The sequence below is a fragment of the Osmerus eperlanus genome, chromosome 5 (genome assembly GCF_963692335.1).
Source record: "Osmerus eperlanus chromosome 5, fOsmEpe2.1, whole genome shotgun sequence".
NCBI classification, from domain to species: Eukaryota; Metazoa; Chordata; class Actinopteri; order Osmeriformes; family Osmeridae; genus Osmerus; species Osmerus eperlanus.
Window position 1 is genome coordinate 20,759,302 of NC_085022.1, and position 18,506 is coordinate 20,777,807.

At 53.1% G+C, this 18,506-nt stretch overlaps 1 protein-coding gene across 6 annotated transcripts in view; it reads right to left on the minus strand.

Moving 5' to 3' along the window:
- Positions 1–325: 325 nt before the first annotated feature.
- srgap1a (SLIT-ROBO Rho GTPase activating protein 1a) overlaps positions 326–18,506 on the minus strand; it is a 58,452-nt gene continuing 40,271 nt past the window's right edge. The window contains exons 12-22 of one of the 6 annotated variants that reach the window (XM_062462551.1): positions 17,961–17,994; positions 16,521–16,581; positions 15,153–15,230; positions 14,897–15,031; positions 12,067–12,172; positions 11,572–11,796; positions 10,434–10,513; positions 7,531–7,711; positions 6,553–6,690; positions 3,629–3,998; positions 326–2,517 (exon numbers count right to left, since the gene is read on the minus strand). In XM_062462551.1, coding sequence (XP_062318535.1) covers positions 2,119–2,517; positions 3,629–3,998; positions 6,553–6,690; positions 7,531–7,711; positions 10,434–10,513; positions 11,572–11,796; positions 12,067–12,172; positions 14,897–15,031; positions 15,153–15,230; positions 16,521–16,581; positions 17,961–17,994 — 1,807 coding nt within the window. In that variant the 3' untranslated portion in view covers positions 326–2,118. Of the gene's footprint in view, positions 2,518–3,628; positions 4,002–6,552; positions 6,691–7,530; positions 7,712–10,433; positions 10,514–11,571; positions 11,797–12,066; positions 12,173–14,896; positions 15,032–15,152; positions 15,231–16,520; positions 16,582–17,147; positions 17,995–18,506 lie in introns of those variants that run through there. The other 5 variants (XM_062462550.1, XM_062462549.1, XM_062462548.1 and 2 more) reach the window with 5 other exon arrangements.

Genomic DNA, 18,506 nt, shown 5'->3' on the forward strand with positions numbered 1-18,506 from the left:
GACCTTTCATTTCTACAACCATAATTCTACATCCAGGTAAACGTCTAGACAAAAATAATAATGGTAAACAAATAAAAAAAGGAACTAAATTCAGAGAAAGGAGCAGGAGTTAGTCACCAGAAGTAAAATCATATCCCGTTTTAATATACACAACGATGTACAGTCAAAGTCATTAGATGCATACAGTGAAGCTGTTTCAGTAAAGAGAGCACAGTTTTGTTGTGAGACGTGTTATTAGCGGTTCTTCTTCTTTGACCAGGTGCTGTATGAACAGACAAGGACCTCTTCCAAATGACAAACACACACACTCTCTAGACCCTGTGTGTGTGTTTTGCTTTGCCTGATCCTGTCCAGCCACTTATGAACCCTTCAACAGAGGTTTTAACAAACAGCGTTCACATGCATGCACACTACACACACACACACACACACACACAGAAACGTGAGAGAAGCGTCCGTGATGGAAACATTTTCAGTCACGATTGGTCCCAGAGTTGAGCAAGAGTTCCATCACCCCCCGGGTTAGTCTGCAGGACGTTAGTATAGGAGAACCTCTGCAGGAAAACACGGACCCAACGTGACGCGAGATACAGGCGCCGTCCACGCGGATGATGAAGCTCGGCTGAGGTTGGATCCGTGGGTGCTGGTCGTACCCACTCCCAGTCCAGCCACTGCTCCCCACAGCAGTTTACACAACAGCAGACCCACAACGGACTCCGGAGTCTTGAACAGAGATCTAAAAGGAGCCCTTCCGCTGTGAATCTCCACACGAATGCTTCCAGGAGTCTCTAACATAGCAACACTGACGACGAAGTCTGTCTCTTGAGCTCAGTTTGCAGGAGTCTCTAGGAGAGTGCCTGTGTTGTCCAGGGGAGGGAGGGGGTGACAGAAACAGCCATGCTCTATGGGTTGGCTGTTTTTAAAGTAGGAGGAGAAAGCCAGGCCAGTGTTGTTATGGGAGACAGCGTGCCGGTTTACAGCCTGCGTGTCTGGAATCTGTCAGAATGTCCTGTCCCAGTCCACAGATGGGTCTTATTAGGAAGTAAATGAGTACAATGTAGTGTCTTCAAACGGCTCCAGAGAGACGCCAAGATAAACGCGTTTCCAGGCAGGAGGTCAGGTGTGTACAGTATCAACATGTTCACGGAATGTTCCACAAGGGAGACTTCCTGTTCAGTGGTTTTATCCCCTCCCCTACTTCCTGTCCCAAGCCAGACTGGGCCAGGCTAGAAACAACCCTGCGTTGAGTCCAGCCATGTGTGTCAGGATTATGGCAGCGATCCTATAGGGTGGGAGGTCCAGCCAATCCCTGGCCACAGACACAGCTATGTTTACATCCAGTTCACTTGCCCCTGTCCTGGAGTCTGTGTGGTTACACCTTATATCTACAGCTATGGTATCTGAGCTATCCCAAAGTACCTCTGTCTATATCTTGGATGCAGCCATACTCCCATCTCTACTTTAGACACTGAAGCAACTTAAAGATACTCTGTGAACTAACAGATAGCATACATTAGAGTGGCAGTAAGGCCTTAATATAATATTGGTTATACTAAAACCTAAGAATTGTTCACCTAGTTGAGAAGTTGCATTCAGGCTCAGCTAACAGACTACGTTACCCATAGATCACCTGGATGAGTGGTTAACCTACTTTCATTGTTGTGTGTAATGTTCCAGACTTTTCAACCAATAACGGTAAAAAGGAATAATTCTAAAACCTTGAAGGAAGCCTTTGTGATTTGTTGTTCCTGTTAAGAGTGAGGAGATGACTGATCTATTGACTGTTAATGCTGGCTGTTTCATCACGTTCTACAGTGTGATCCACACAGCTACTGACACACTACTTCAACACGCGTCGCTCGTCTCTCCGAACAGCTCCTCTCTCTCCCGGTGTCCCTGCTGCCTGCTTGTGTCAGGCTGCAGGCCACGAACCCTTCACCTCCGAGGTGAAATCAGACAAAGCACTCCACCTCACCCAGTTTAAAGTCTCTTAGATCAACATCCAGACGGACATTGGATTATTTATTATGAAGTCCTTACGTAATAGTTATTAATAGTACTACCGATTTGTATAGACATGATGGCGTGTTGCTCCTCTCCCCGAGTCCCTGTCAGAGCTCACATGGTGCAGGACTTGTCCAGGGGGTCCTGGGGTGGCGGGGCGGGGGGCTGGGCCTGGGGGCTCCTGGGCAGCACCATGGGTTTGGGCCGCAGAGCGGGTGGCTTGAGCTGCACCCCCATGCGTGGGGCCACCACGGGCTTGAAGGTGCTCATGGTGTCACTGGAGGAGCTGGTGCTGCGGCGGACTGGGCCGTCGGGGGGGACGGGGCGCAGCGCGGCGGCGTGGTGGTGGTGGTGCGGGGGGCTGAGGGACTCGCTGGAGCTGGCCGGGGTGGGGCCCGAGGTGGGCCGCTGCTCCAGGGTGTCCAGGACCACGTCCGGGGCGTGCTTGGCCGAGCTCTGCCTCTCCAGCTCCCTCAGCTCGTTCAGGGCTGTGTTCATAGTCTCCTCAATGTCCTGCAGGGAGGGGAGGGGAGGGGAGGGGAGGGGAGGAGGGAGAGAACGGGGGAGGGAGAAGAGGAGGGGGGGAGACAAAGAAGCAAAGAAGAGGTGGAGAGTTAAGGCAGGAACAGGATACTGAGCAGAAGCAGAACGCATCATGTACAGGACAGTACAGCTGGGTAGAACTGTCTGGAGCTGTAATCCCAGGACACGGTCCTGTCAGAAAGGGGGGGACAGGCAGAGAGACAGACAGGCAGGCAGGCAGAGAGAGACAGACAGGCAGAGAGACAGACAGGCAGGCAGAAAGACAGACAGACAGGCAGAGAGACAGACAGGCAGGCAGAAAGACAGACAGGCAGAGAGAGAGAGACAGACAGATGTCCTCTCTCTGACCTCATTTAGATCACAGCATCTTCTGAAGATGATGATGATGAAGGCTCTCTAAGCACGCTGCCTCAGTGCAGATATATCCGTCACACTGCTCTCAACTTACAAATGCTAATTGGAGCCCATTCCGACACAAAGCGTTACCACCCAGGCTTTTGTAATGACTTGCTATTCTTAGAGTGACAGTAGTTAGTCCACGGAACAAAACTTCTCTCTAAGTATGATTGAAGTTATTTTAGTAGACCTGGTTTACAATTTCTCTACAGATCCAAAACGTGCTCACGTCAACACATCGCCACTCTGTGTGTGTGTGAGGCTATAGTGTGTGTGTTTGTGTGTCTGGGGTGGAGGCTGGTGCAGGGGGCTGGGCAAGGGTTGGGGGCTGGGGTGAGGGGGGCTGGGCTGGAGGCTGTGGTGAGGGGGGCAGGACTGAGGGCTGGGGTGAGGGGGGCAGGACTGGAGGCTGTGGTGAGGGGGGCAGGACTGGGGGCTGGGGTGAGGGGGGCTGGACTGGGGGCTGGGGTGAGGGGGGCTGGACTGGAGGCTGTGGTGAGGGGGGCAGGACTGGGGGCTGGGGTGAGGGGGGCAGGACTGGGGGCTGGGGTGAGGGGGGCAGGACTGGGGGCTGGGGTGAGGGGGGCAGGACTGGGGGCTGGGGTGAGGGGGGCTGGACTGGGGGCTGGGGTGAGGGGGGCTGGACTGGGGGCTGGGGCGAGGTCGGGGTGGCGTGGGAGCTGACCTGTGCGATGGTCTCGGGGTCCAGGTTCTTGCCGTGGGGCTCTGAGAAGCCGGTGTACTGCCCAGAGGAGGTGGAGCGCCGAATGGGCGGGCTCTCCATCTTCTTGAGGGACTCGTGGCGCGAGATGTTGGTCAGACTGCCGTGCCCGGCGCGCCGGCGGCGCTCGGGGCTGTCCAGAGGCAGGTGTCCGTGGTTCCGGCTCCGCAGCAGGTCTCTGGGGCTAAAGTGACCCAGGACGGGAGAGCCCATCTCGGGGGTGTGACCTCCGTGACATTCCCCGTGACCCTGCTGGGAGGGGTGCACCATGCAGTGGGCGTCACTGGGGCGGGCAGGGGGGCGACGTGATGGAGGCTCAGACCTCTTCCTGTGCCTGCTAGAGGGGTGGGGGGTGCAGAGGGCTTAGGTTAGCACAAACACAGCTAGGCACAGGGACGGTTCTCTAGCTGTAAACCTCTAGTCACAGTGGAGGTGTGTGGGGCTCGGGTGCGCTCTGTCTGCATGTTGGGTCACATCTGCAGTCTTAGACTGATGGGCTAGAGGAGCTCGTATATGCTGGTTTTAGAGCAGGTACAACAAGCTGAGGAAAAGGGAAAGAGAGATAAAGACAGACAAAAAGAGAGGGAGAGAGAGGGAGAGGGACAGAGAGAGGGGACCTGAAATAGGTATTGCTGGCGCAGCTTTAGAACTGTCCTCCAGGTGAACTGAGTTCCACCCACACACTCTTGACCTGACACACACACGCACAAACGCGCACACACACACACTCACTTACAAACCGTGCAGTGCAGTCAGATCTAGCACACAGGTTTAACCACACCAGACACACACACTTTTCCAGTGCATCTCCTGAATAAGGTTCTCCTGGAGTCAGCCGGCCAGCAAGCCAGCAAGCCAGCCAGCGCTCCGGGGCAGGGCAGGGCTCTGCTCCAGGGCAGGGCAGGGCTCTGCTCCAGGGCAGGGCAGGGCTCTGCTCCAGGGCAGGGCAGGGCTCTGCTCCAGGGCAGGGCAGGGCAGGGCTCTGCTCCAGGGCAGGGCAGGGCTCTGCTCCAGGGCAGGGCTCTGCTCCAGGGCAGGGCAGGGCTCTGCTCCAGGGCAGGGCAGGGCTCTGCTCCAGGGCAGGGCAGGGCTCTGCTCCAGGGCAGGGCAGGGCTCTGCTCCAGGGCAGGGCAGGGCTCTGCTCCAGGGCAGGGCAGGAGGTCCATGTGGGCGTGAGGAGAAGAGAGAGCTGCTGGGAGTGAGGGGGAGACATCCAGGGACGTCCCTCCTCTGTCTGTCGTCTTGGAAACAGCACCTACAACTCTCTACAACTCTCTACAACTCCAACAACCACAACCACCGTCCTGCAGATGGCACGCAACCAGACCTCGGCTTGCACTGCTGTAAAACTATCTCTCCTCTGAAGACTTGTCAATAACTCGCTGTTGTAGTGTTAGTGTTCATCCAGGCTGATGAAGTGATACATCCTGACTCATGTCTGAGTGTAAACAAAAGCTTCATCTGCATTAATTGGCATTCATGAGAACAGGCCTATCAGCTATGCACAGCTTAATCACGCCTGGGAGGCCAGATTGGGTTTAATAAACACAGTCTCCTAGTGACGCTGGGAGAGATCATGTGCTACGGTGCTACGCAGGGCTAAATATGGGCTGTGATGAGGTCTGATAAGTAGGACTGAGGGGTGGGACAGAGAGTGGGAGAGAGACAGAGAACATGAGAGAGAGAGATACTGCAGGGGTAGTCCAGCTGACTGAAAGGGTAAACAACTGCAGTAACTACCAGTGGCCAGCAGGGGGAACAATCTCCATAATGATCGGTACCACCTGCTGGGAGCTAAGCTTGGGATCGACAACAAGCGCCTCCCGAGAAACTTGTCTACCGTCACACGGAGCGCTCGGTGTGTTCATCTGCGATGCCGTTAGCTTGGCGTGAATACGAAGAAGTTCCATTTCTGTTTCAATACGCTACATACATCTGTGTGTGATTACAGTGTCGATGATGCCATAACGCCGGCATGTGCCAATAAACAACGTGCGCATCTCAGCTCGGATAATCCCTAGATAGAGATGAGTCATGGCGACATGAGAGCCCTCCAGGGGCACTAGAAGAAGGTCTTCTAGCCAGCACGGTTCAGTCTGGCGATTAAAGTGCATTGTTGATTGAGAACACTGGGAGAGAAAGAGGGAAATATCTAAATAAAGCTTGGATATGAATGATTCAGCAGCACTGGGGCTAGGCTGAATAGAACAGTAGGAGAGGTGGGGGGAAGGGGGGCGGAGGGGTTGGAGAGGGGGGTGCAGGGGTTGGGGGTACTGGGAGGGTATTCTTTAGTGGGACAGGAAGGCAAAATAAACCAAATAAACCAGTTGAAAGACTGATTCTCTGCATGGTGGAATGTGTATCATGTTCCTTTAAACATGGCAGGTGAAGGGCAGGGTACAGAAAGCACATTATTGAAGCGGTGGCTGATTAGGTGTTTTGGTGAGGGCCAGTAGCGCTCTCAAGGTTGCCGAGCGCTCCTGCCAGGTGAGAACTCTGCTGCAAACTTAGCAGTGAGATAGACTGGTTCAACACCACCTTCCGGCACTCTCTCTACCACGAGATAGTCAAGATATGTGTGTGTGTGTGTGTGTACATGTGTGTGTGTGTGGATGTGAGTGAGCGTCTGTCAGTCTGTCAGTATGCCTGCATTAGAGGGATCGTATGTCTGTTGGATTGCATGTGTGTGTTCAGAGTGATGCCCAACCCAGAAATCACTGACATACCGACTAGTAAATCAGGCCACTCTAACTGTCCGAAGACTGGGACAACCAGGGAACAGAGTCCCACTGTGGAGACCAGCAGGCCGGCTAGTGGGGTCGTCCCAGAGACCAGGGTGGGTGTGGGTAGAGGAGGGTCCCCCTCTGTAGGCGTGCTGAAGACGTCACCTGCTTATGAAGGCCTGGGAGACACGTGGCTCCGTGGGCGAGCCCAGGTCCCTCCCTGAACACCTGTCCTCCGCCGCATGGCCGCTGCTGCCCTCGCTGCCCGCCTTCTGGCTCAGCGTGTCCGAGAAGTTGTCGTCCCTGTGGCCCGTGTGCGCACACACACACACATGCACACATAGGCAGAGGGAAAGAGAGAGACAGAATCAGTCAGTGGTTTCTGTCTGACTGGGCGTTTGAAGGGAGAGTTTCCTGTGGGATCAGCGGTCCCATCTCCCTCCTCAGTCTCCTGATTACCATGCAAGAGGAGCTGTGTGACAAGGTTGGGGAGCCAGCCAGCCAGCCAGCCAGCCAGCCAGCCAGCCACAGAGGACAGAGTAACTGAGCATTGACGTGTCAGGTGGCAACAGTCACAAATCCTTAGTGAGACAAATCCTGATCCTAAGGTGGGTACAGAGAGATACAACACAGACTACCTTACACACACACACACACACACACAGACATATCTGTAGGGGGTTATAAACAGCCTATTTGTCATCCACAGTCTGTGAATGTGCTGAGTGGTGTCCTCTGTCCAGCCTACCAGACAGAGCTCCAGCCCAGCAGTGCAGATAGGACACTCCCTCCGGGACACATTCTGGACGTATTACTGGACCCCCCCCCCCCCCCCCTCCCCCCTGTGGGGCTAGGGCCCTGGGGCTGCGTCAGGCTGGGCTAAGGCAGGCTAGAGGGACACCCTGTTGCCAAACCCCTCTCCCGTTTGCTAAGACAACAGCCATCAGCTGTGAATTATTCATCCAGCCAGGGAGACGACAGCTGCACTTGACCTGCAGCAGCCAGACAGACAGCCAGACCAGGGAGGGGGGAGGTACAGAGGGGATAGGGTGGAGGGTCCCGGGGGGGGGGGGGGGGTGGCGGGTGGCTCAGAGGGGTGTAGGAAGTAGGAAGGCCCCCCACAGGGTTTGCTCCTCTACTCACATGTCCTGCACCACGATGTACTGATGAGGCACCAGGCCGTCCAGGCCGTTGTGCCGGCCTTCCCACCAGTCCTCCGACGCGCGCTGGTACAGCAGCAGGGACGCGCCCTTCTTGAAGGACAACTCCCTAGCTGAGCGACCCACGTAGTCGAACTTGGCGATGGCCTCAATGGGCTCGGCCTCTGGAAGGGGAGGTGGATGGAGAGATGTTTAGAGAGAGAGAGAAAGACAGGGAGAGGGTGAGACACACACACACTTTACACTCTCTAACACACACACACACACACACACACACATTCTGTTCCATAGCGCCATTCAAACAGCATGGATAATTGTTTTATGATTTGAAATCCTCTGATGTATGTTGATACCTGCATGTGCTTCACTGTCTCAGGCTTCAGAAACATGTTAAACCTGAACATTCGTGCCTATACAGCTGAAGTGATATACTGAAGTGAGAGAGGCCCAGACAGGAACACTGACTGATGCAGCCATCCATTCCTTTTGGTTTGCTGTACAGTTTCATCAAATGAATGAGACTCCCACCTATCGACATGTCCTGGTGGACAGACAGCGACAGCAAGTCAGTTTAGCTGACCAAACACACACGCACACACACTGCAGGGGACCAGGGCAGGGTTATAAATAGATCACAGAGGGAGTACATCTATAAAGGCCTGCACATGGAACCAAGTGGATAGATTATCTCTGGGGCCAGGGCCCAGAGAAGCACTGGACGGCTTTCCCCCAGACGAACCCCCCGCTAGCTAAACCTAGCGTGTTCCGTGGTCAGGTGAGCTCCAGCATCACCACGCGAGTGTCACGCTTGCTTTCCTCTTCAACGGGCTAAAAATAGCCCTTGTGCTTGTCTCCAGTCTCCCCCTCGCCCTCCTCTCCATGCCACCATGATAGTCTCATCACAGGAGCTCTGGTTCAATCCCCGAAGAGCCCCAGTAATAGAGATGGCAGCGAAGCAGGGACTCGCGCGTTTCTCCCTCTGACTCTCTCGCCTTCCACCTCTCGCTCTCTCGCCCTCTCGCCTCCCACCCTCATGTGTTCTGCTTCCCAGTGTGAGCTGGTGTGCACCCGCTCCAGCGCCCCTCTCTCTCCCAGGCTCCGTGCAGAGAGAGGCATGTTCCACACCAGAGGAGGGGGGGCTGGTCCCAGGTGTTCCGCCACCCGGGCGCCATGCTCCTGCATGCCAATGGAGACCACTAGCCCCGAGTGAGATATGGCCTCGATCGATAACTCGGGAGAAGAAATATAGCCCTCCCTCCCTCGGTCCCTCCCTCGGTCCCTCCCTCCCTCCCTCGGTCCCTCCCTCCCTCCCTCCCTCCCTCTCTCTCTCCCTCTAGGCACCATTAATCTAAGGTCCTGCTTAGCGGTGTCTCGCCACACCTGCTACAGTTCACAATACCCGATGATGTGTGTATCTGGCAGACTGCGTGTGTGTGTGTGTGTCCATGCTGTGCACAGACACATGGCGTTACAGTGTAATGACCCATACAGGATAAACACACCAGTCTCTAACATGCCTAGCCCAACATATAGTGCAGCTGGTAGGGTCTGGTAGGGTCGGGAGTCAGGTGGCTGAGCGGTGAGGGAATCGGGCCAGTAATCATAAGGTTGCCAGTTCGATTCCTGGCTGTGCCAAATGACGTTGTGTCCTTGGGCAAGGCACTACTTGCCTCGGGGGGAATGTCCCTGTACTCACTGTAAGTCGCTCTGGATAAGAGCGTCTGCTAAATGTAAATGTCTTCACATTGAAACAACAGAGAATTCAATCAATAAGTCAGTGAGTTCACCCCTGACCCCCAGGCACTCTGACAGTTGATGGCACGTCCATGTATCGACAGGCCGGGAGGAATAGCTGCCTGGAAAGGACCAGTATGTCACTGGAGCTGACACTGCTTTTACAGGAGACTGCAGGACCAGTGAGGTCACTATCAACCAGGACTATGTGGATGAACTAACAGGACTAGGGATGATTGTAATTAATTGTGTAACTGTTAACCGACAATACAAAGTACAAATACTTTGTTAATGTACTTCAGGACATTAGTACTTCACTTTACAACTGACATGGTCAATATTATTTATTGTCATTGTGTGCCTTCTTTCATTTCCTGGCTATCACGCACAACAAACGTAAGCTAGTCTACGAAGTTACCATCCATACCATTGCTCCAGCAAAGCAGAAGTCTTTTACACTTTTTGTGTCATTTTGTGTGTGAAAAAAGAGTGATCCAAAATGTTGAAAACAAAATAAAATAAATGTAAAAAAAAGTTAAAAAAACAAACAAAGGCTCCAAAAGGTTGGAAAGAAAAAAAGCAACCCCAAAAAAATTGAAATAAATTAAAAAAAAAAGTTTTGAAAGGTTTAAAAAATATTTGGAAAAGAAGTTGTCAGCAAAAAAAGGTTTGCTTGAGCTTGTCTGAGCCCCACACCCCACAGAGAACACAGTCACGACAAACACAAATATAGCAACATGACTACAGCACTAGATGAGTGACACTGACCTAGTACATGTGTGTGACTTCCCCCAGGGTTAATGACTATACTACATGTGGACACTGGCCACAGGCTTAAACAGACCACAAGGACACACACACACACAGTCTTCCCCAAGAGGAGACGATTTCAACACCACAGCCGTTGAGAATTAGGTTTACATGGGCTCGTCTTAAATTAACTGTGACGGATGACAGTCCCTGGGGGCGGAGCCAGGAGCCCCGCCCTGCGTCCCTCTGCCCTCCTCCACGACCAGGGCCAGCACACCAGATTCACACAGCCCAGAAACACACGCGGTCCAGAAACACACATGGTCCAGATCGCCACAGCAGTGTTTCTAAACACGGTGAGTCTGACTTGACTGACGAGAAAAAGTGATGTCATCAACTTACCGTCTTCGCTGGTGTGTGTGTCGGCCCCCCCCTCGTTGTCCACCTCCTCCAGGGCTCCGTGCTCGCTGTAGGGGCTCTCACTGTGGTGGGGGAGAGACCAGACAAAGAGGGGGGGGTTAGGGGTCATCACCATAGAGACATATCATGCCATCGGTCCTGTGGTCGCTTATCTCGTGCTGACTATCTGTGATTAGACTGCATGACTGACACAAGACCTGGTGTCCTGCCAGCATGCCACATTCTGGCCGACAGAAACGAACCTTACATGTCCTCCAATTACCCCTGACTGGAAGCTAATTCTCCTTCCAGGATAACTCCCCTCCAGGGAGGGGGGGCAGCAGTGATCCCCAGGCAGCGCTCTCTCTCTTGCTAAGGAGAGAAGAGGATCGGGCCTGCTCACAGATGTGGGGCTGGAGGAGGACTGGGGCTGGAGGAGGACTGGGGCTGGAGGAGGACTGGGGCTGGAGGAGGACTGGGGCTGGAGGAGGACTGGGGCTGGAGGAAGACTGGGGCTGGAGGAGGACTGGGACTGGAGGAGGACTGGGACTGGAGGAGGACTGGGACTGGAGGAGGACTGGGACTGGAGGAGGACTGGGGCTGGAGGAGGACTGGGGCTGGAGGAAGACTGGGGCTGGAGGAAGACTGGGGCTGGAGGAGGACTGGGACTGGAGGAGGACTGGGGCTGGTTGAGCGATAGTTACAGCTGTGCTCAAAGCTGCATTTCCACCTAATGATGGTTAGGCTGCCAGGAGACAGTCTCGTTGTGTGATGAGGGTAATGGCTCTGGTAATGACAGTGATTGTGTGGGTCTGTCTGGTTGGAGCAGAGAGCTGGAAGGTGCTGGGGCCCTGTCAGGGGCCCTCACCACACACACACCTCACCCCACAAACACCTCACCACACACACTCTTCCCCACACACACCACCTGAGTTCACTTCTCACTGATTCAAGATTAGAGACAGCTGCAGACCTCGCTCCAGACTTCAACCCGACCCCCCCCCCCCTACACACACACTGACTTCATCCCCCTACACAACCCAGCCAACCCCACCCCACACACTGACTTCATCCCCCTACACCACCCAGCCAACACCACCCCACCCCACCCACACGCTCACAGACGTTCCCAGGCTCTCACCAGTAGTCTCCCCCAGCCATGCACTTCTCGTACACGGGGCCGTCCAGCTCCTTGGCGTCGGGGAAGATGGTCTCGTGGTGGATGATGATGGTTTTCACCACCTCGTTGACGTGCGCCTGGCACGACACCTGGTCCTGGATGTCTGGGGTGGGCATGAGGGTCGGCCCGAAGCAGATGGCGAGGTTGTAGGGGTCCATCATGTTCTCGTCACTGTACTGGGACAGGCTGGGGTGGGGAGGGGGGGATTTTATTTTGTAGTCCATTTACCAAAAGCATAAATCAGAAGTGCTCCCCACTCCCTGTTTTACATTCCATTCTATTAATTTAGTAGACACATTTAATCACAAAAGCCCTCCATCTTGTTTCTCCCTCACATAACTGGGGTCCTGAGCCACCCGGAAGGGAGGAGAGAGCAGGGGGCAGGAGAGAGCGGGGGTCAGGAGAGAGCGAGGGCAGGTGTGGTGTGAGGGGGCAGGTGTGGTGTGAGGGTCTTACTGGTTGAGGAAGGAGAAGAGGTATCGCATGACGATCAGGACGGACCTGGGGGAGGTCAGTAGGATCTTCCGGACGTACAGAGCGCGCTCATACAGGTTCTCTATCCCTGGAGGAGGCATGAGGAGGGGGGAGGAGAGAAAGATGGAGACAATAGAAAAGAGTGATCATTATGTATAACATTTACATTTAGTCATTTAGCAGACGCTCTTATCCAGAGTGACTTACAGTAAGTAGGGTGAAGTGCCTTGTCCAAGGACACAACGTCAGTTGGCATGACCGGGAATCGAACTGGCAACCTTCGGATTACTAGCCCGATTCCCTCACCGCTCAGCCACCTGACTCCCTACAAGTTTTATCAATACATCAGTCTTTTACACTGAGAACACAGGGGGAACAGATTTTCCTGGAGGCCTGAGGCCAGGCAAAAAAGTTTGGGAAGGTTGAAAAATGTACTGTACTCATCAATGATGCAGACCTATTTTTGAAAATAATTTATTTTTCAACATTTCAAAACTTTTAGTAGAAAATATTTTTATTTTTTTGGGGGGGAACAGATTTAGCCTTTAGCCTTTAGACCCTCGTACATTTCATTTGTACAGAGGGTCTGGGATCGCTCCATTGACAAGCGTTAACTTCCTTGAAGGCGGGTACTCTGTTGAAGTTTCAAACTATTGGATCTGCACAGAGCCACTCTGATCTGCCATAACCAATCGCTAGCGTTCGCCTTAGCCAACTCCTTCACCACGGAGATAGCTGCCGTAGCTGGAAAATCAAACTTTTCCTGAACCCCGTGGGGAGGAGGGCCACAACATCATGACCACCAGCAAAACTCAGCAAGGATTGTTCTTACTCCGGCTTTAACTTATGGATATTCGGCAGCGTTGCCACAACCGCAGAATAGCTTAGCTCGCATCTTTCTCCGCCGCCATTACTGAACTACAACTCAAACTAGTGCACGACATCAACGTCATCGTTCTCAGCCACTCCCTCTGTTCGCTGATTGGACCTACAAAAAAAGTTGTTTCTGAAAACCGACTGATGCATTGAAATCCCAGACCTAGTACAGAAGCAAAATCAAAATTGAGCGGAAGTACGTAGGAGGGCAGAGCCAGGCTAGAACAGATTTTCCTGGGGGAACAGATTTCCCTGGAGGCCTGAGGAAAGTGGTCCCCCCCTGTATATTACAGCATGGCCATTTATAAATCAATACAGTGATGCTGGTGATGTATGTTACTGTGATCATTATGCATAGCAAGTTTAATCTTTACATCAGTCTCTTACACTGAGAACACGGGGGGAACAGATTTCCCTGGAGGCCTGATGAAAGTGGTTCCCCCCTGTATATAACAGTCTGGCCATTTACAGTATATGCATGTCTAGACACACCCACAAACACACACACACAAACACACACACACACACACACACACGATTTACTGTGCTCTAGAATCATGTTCTAACTGTTCTGTGGGAAATGTCGCTGCCTTGAAATAACTATCAATGTATAGGCAATAGTTTGACTTTTTCCAGTCTCTAATTCAATTTCTCTCTTCTCTCTCATACTTCTATATGTGCTCTCCACAAAATCCTCTGAATTACTGCAGACAAAACTTTTCAATCGTTCCTCTGCGGTTCCTATCAGAGACCATCACATCGAGCCTGACATGCTTTCATCCCCATCCTCTCTGCTTCTCTTCTCATCTAAACTCACTTTCATTCGGCTCCGCTGCCAAAAATAGCCCTGTCGCCCTTCCACCAGCCATCTGGGACTGGGGCTTCTGGGAATACCGGAGATGTTGATGCGTCTTCCATGAGTACCTAACTAGGTTTCTACGTGCTCACTGCACGCTTCACAGCTTTGCTGTTTAGAGACCACCCCCGCCACCCACAGAGCCCCCCTACTCTCTACACATCCTGCTGTGGAACCTAGAAAGACAGAGACATTCAGGGTGAATGGGACCATTTGTCTGACTGCACCTTCCCAGTGAGCAGGACATCTGGGAGAGGCCTGTGCGTCTGGTAGCGCAGGAGGAGGGTTTTAAACATGGCAGCTCTGGGCTGGGCATGGGGCCCGTTCCGCACTCTGGGGCGTGTCCGGGAATGTAAACAGGGAATCCCCATCACTCACGTAGCTCTGCAGTAAAACTAAAGAGTGCTCGCCTGCAGACTCCACGTACGGCATGTACAGTGACACACAGACACTCGCACACACACACACACTATCATCCTCACACAATATCACACACCATGAGGCCACATGCCAAAGCCCTCAAGGCATCACCGCCCACACTATGTCCGTGTGACTAAGTGCCCCCCACCCCCACCCCCACCCTCCCCATCTTATAAGGTCATCAGTCCCACAGCTCTCTGGGGAGGGGACAGGGCCCAGGCCTGTGCCAGGGAGGCCTCCTCTGTCCTGCAGGACTTGCTGTCGACACAGCCGGCACATTCCACCAGTCGTGCTGCTCTGCCCTTCACAACAACCTCCTCCTCAGAAGGAGGCCCAGACGCACGGTGACGTTCACACACCCAGGGACAGTGACAGAGAGGCAGGGACAGAGAGGCAGGGACAGAGAAGCAGGGACAGAGAGGCAGGGACACAGGGACACACCGCTGGGGACCACATTCCAGATGCATAGCTAGGTCTGGTGTTGAGTCTGGCTTAACTTTGGCCCTGTGTTTGTTTGTGTGTGTGCAAGTGTATGTATTTGTCTATGTGTCTGTTTGTATTTCTTTGTAAGTGTATTTGTGTATGTAATGGTGTGTATTCGTGTATGTGTGTGTGTGTGTGTGTGTGAATGAGAGAGAGAGAGTTGCGGGGGTTACGTACTGATGCAGGAGAGCAGGTCATTGAACCTCTCCTTGGGAAACAGGGGGTTCTCCAGACCTCGGAAATACAATTTGAGAACGCCAGCCACGGAGTTGATGTCATGGTTGTTCTCCTCGTCTGTCAGGGGGTCGTTACCTAGGAGACCAGTCAAAAGGTTGCTCAGGTACATTTTGGAACTCTATAGCCTTAGTAAGTGATAAGTTAGTTCCACTATCAACAGAGGGTTGTTGACTGAAAGTGTGACATCATAGCGTACCTCTCTCAAAGGAGTTCTTGATGTCATTGACCTCGAGCTGAGAGCCAGACACACGGAATATGCCCTGGTGCTGAAGTCCTGCAGAGGAGAGGGAGGGGGGAGAGAGAGGAGAGGGAGGAGAGAGAGGAGAGAGAGCAGAGAGAAGAGGGAGAGAGAGGGAGGAGAGGGGGGAGAGAGAGGGGGGGAGAGAGAGAGCGATCACACACAGAGGCATAAGCAGTCCATTCTGACAGCCCAGTACCAGGTCTAACCAGGCAGTTCTGCCGGTCCAGATTCAGCCAGGTTGTTCTGCTCCTTCCTTCCTCCCTTCACTGTTCTCATTAAGGAGCCTAACGAGGCTCCCCAGGCAGACCTGAGTGGCACGTTCTCCTAGCAGGATTAGCATGTCATGAGGAAGGGGGTCGGGACAGAGTTTAATTAGTCTGGCCTGTCCCCGTCACGGTCTCACCTCAAACTGTGTCATGTGACGGATTTACTAATGAGTTTCTCACATGAGGACGAGATGCATCTGGAATGGTCTATCTGCTTGCCTGTCTGCCTGCATATCTGTCTGTCTGCTTGCCTGTCTGCCTGCATATCTGTCTGTTTTTCTGCTTTCCTGTCTGCCTGTATATCTGTCTGTCTGCTTGCCTGTCTGCCTGCATATCTGTCTGTCTTTCTGCGTTCCTGTCTGCCTGTATATCTGTCTGTCTGCTTGCCTGTCTGCCTGCATATCTGTCTGTCTTTCTGCTTTCCTGTCTGCCTGTATATCTGTATGTCTGCTTGCCTGTCTGCCTGCATATCTGTCTGTCTGTCTGCTTGCCTGTCTGTCTGCTTGCCTGTCTGTCTGCTTGCCTGTCTGCCTGCATATCTGTCTGTCTGCTTGCCTGTCTGCCTGCATATCTGTCTGTCTTTCTGCTTGCCTGTCTGCCTGCATATCTGTCTGTCTTTCTGCTTGCCTGCATATCTGTCTTGTCTGTCTGCTTGCCTGTCTGCCTGCATATCTGTCTGTCTGTGAGCCCACTTGCCCTTCCCCCGGTCTGTTCCTTCCCATGACTGTGACTAAAATGGAACTAATTTCCACACTGGACATGGAAAGATGGACACACCAAAACAATTATCGTTCCAACTGACTGGAATGTCACCCTCAGCCAGACAAACTTGGATGGGTTAGAATATTAAGCAGCTTGCATTTAATTACTGACAATGTTTGGAGGAAACCAAGATATTTCTACGGCTCAAGCCAATTTCATATGACCACAGCTTCTCACGTTAAGCAAAAGACACCGTTAAAATACAGAGTAAATTGTTCACGTGAAGTTTAAGGTATTCATGTCAAGTATGTAAAGTACCTTTCATTGTAAATATATCTTATTGTGGCCAACTTACCATACAGGTTGATGAATCGAATACAGCTCTCTACCACACGCGGGATAGCCTGACCAGAGTCCTTCACAGGGAGAACAAAGAACTTAGTAAACATTTGAACATCCTACATTTTAATAACCGATGTGTTAACTACACAAGCCCATTCAAGTCACCAAGCATCAGCTGGCAAGCACAGTGAGTTAGTTGGAAAGACACAGTGTGTTACTGCAGGTTCACAGAGACAGACTTCAGCTGGCCCCGGTCCCTCACACCTGGATGGAACCATGGAGAGACCAGTCAGTCCCTCCACAGAGGAGCTACGGCCCACACCTCAAGCCAGGGAGTAGCGGGGGCCGGAGGGCCCGCTCTGGGGGGCTCCAGAGGGCCCGCTCTGGGGGGCTCCAGAGGGCCAGCGCTGGGGGGCTCCAGAGGGCCAGCGCTGGGGGGCTCCAGAGGGCCCGCTCTGGGGGGCTCCAGAGGGCCCGCTCTGGGGGGCTCCAGAGGGCCCGCTCTGGGGGGCTCCAGAGGGCCCGCTCTGGGGGGCTCCAGAGGGCCCGCTCTGGGGGGCTCCAGAGGGCCCGCTCTGGGGGGCTCCAGAGGGCCCGCTCTGGGGGGCTCCAGAGGGCCAGCGCTGGGCTCCAGCGACACCGAAAACCCCCTTCACTGTGTCAACACTAAAGCACACACTGGCAGCTAAGTAACAAGACCACGTGTGATGTTGTGCTCTCTGTGCAGAGAGCTGAGAGTGTGTTCAGAAGGAGGACACAGGAGACGGCTGTCAGGAGAACGTTCCTCTGCAGATCGAGCGCTCCAGTGCTGATCAGCGCCACTGTGGTCAGCCTGGTGAGTTGTTTTCTCGAGAGCAGCTCTCTATGGTGGCATGTCTGGCCGAGAGACCAGCTGCTGTTCCTCTCTCAGAATGACCATCCCAGAGAGCTGGTACACTGAGGCTTTTAATAGAGCAGGGGTCTGTTTACACACCCCAGGGAATATACACATCCCAAACACAGCAACCATGCCAGGGAATATACACATCCCATCACAGCAACCATGCCAGGGAATATACACATCACCAACACGGCAACCCAGACCAAGAAACACGAGGCAGCAATGAGATGGAAGGCACGTCTCTCTCTGCTGGGTTGTGTGATGCAATCACGTCTGATCAACTCGGTGAATCAAGCACCTGCCTGTTTAGTTGTAAATTATTCTTTATCATTTTCACACAGTGATCTACACCAGATTCGAGTCACAGCTGGTGACTTGACTTTACGTGCAGGGTATTGCAGTTATTTTTAACTCTACAGCCGCATGAAGTCTGTCTCAGTAAACCTACAGTCGATACAGAAACACACAGGATAAAAAAAAAAAAAAAGGTCACCGGAAACAGGAAGTAGCAGTAATTTTAGGGGCAGGGAAAAGGCATTCAGGAGGAAGTGAGGTAGGTAGGACAGACTCTACCTGGTGTCTGGCGTGAGAGTTCCGTCGTCCACGGCTAGGGAAAGGTTAAAATGAACAGAAAGACAGACAGAGAGACAGAGATTAGAATAGTCCCAGTGAAACCCAGGTCCCCTCACCGTTCCCCCACACTGACAGAGCTGGCACGAAGCACTGGGGAGTCAGGAAGGACAGGCGACCAGGAGGAGGGAGGTGATGGGGAGCCATACTGCTTTGTTATCTGTTCAATTCCCCTAACTGTCATCTACTCTGCTGTCTTACTGACCACTGAGAAAGACAGGAGGGAGGGAGGGAAACAGAGAGATAGTGAGAGAGGGGGTAGAAAACGAGGGGGAGGGGGAGAGAGAGAGACTGAACACACACACAGATGTTCATGTGTATGAGGCTCTGTCAGAAGCTAGTGACTCAGAAGAAGGCAGCCGGGGGAATGCATTATTTTCCCCTCTTCTCTCCTCCTCCCGAACCTCTCTCTCTTCCTTCCCCCTCTTCTCCTCTTTCTGTCTCTCTTTCTGTCTCTCTGTCTGTCTCTCTGTCTGTCTCTCTGTCTGT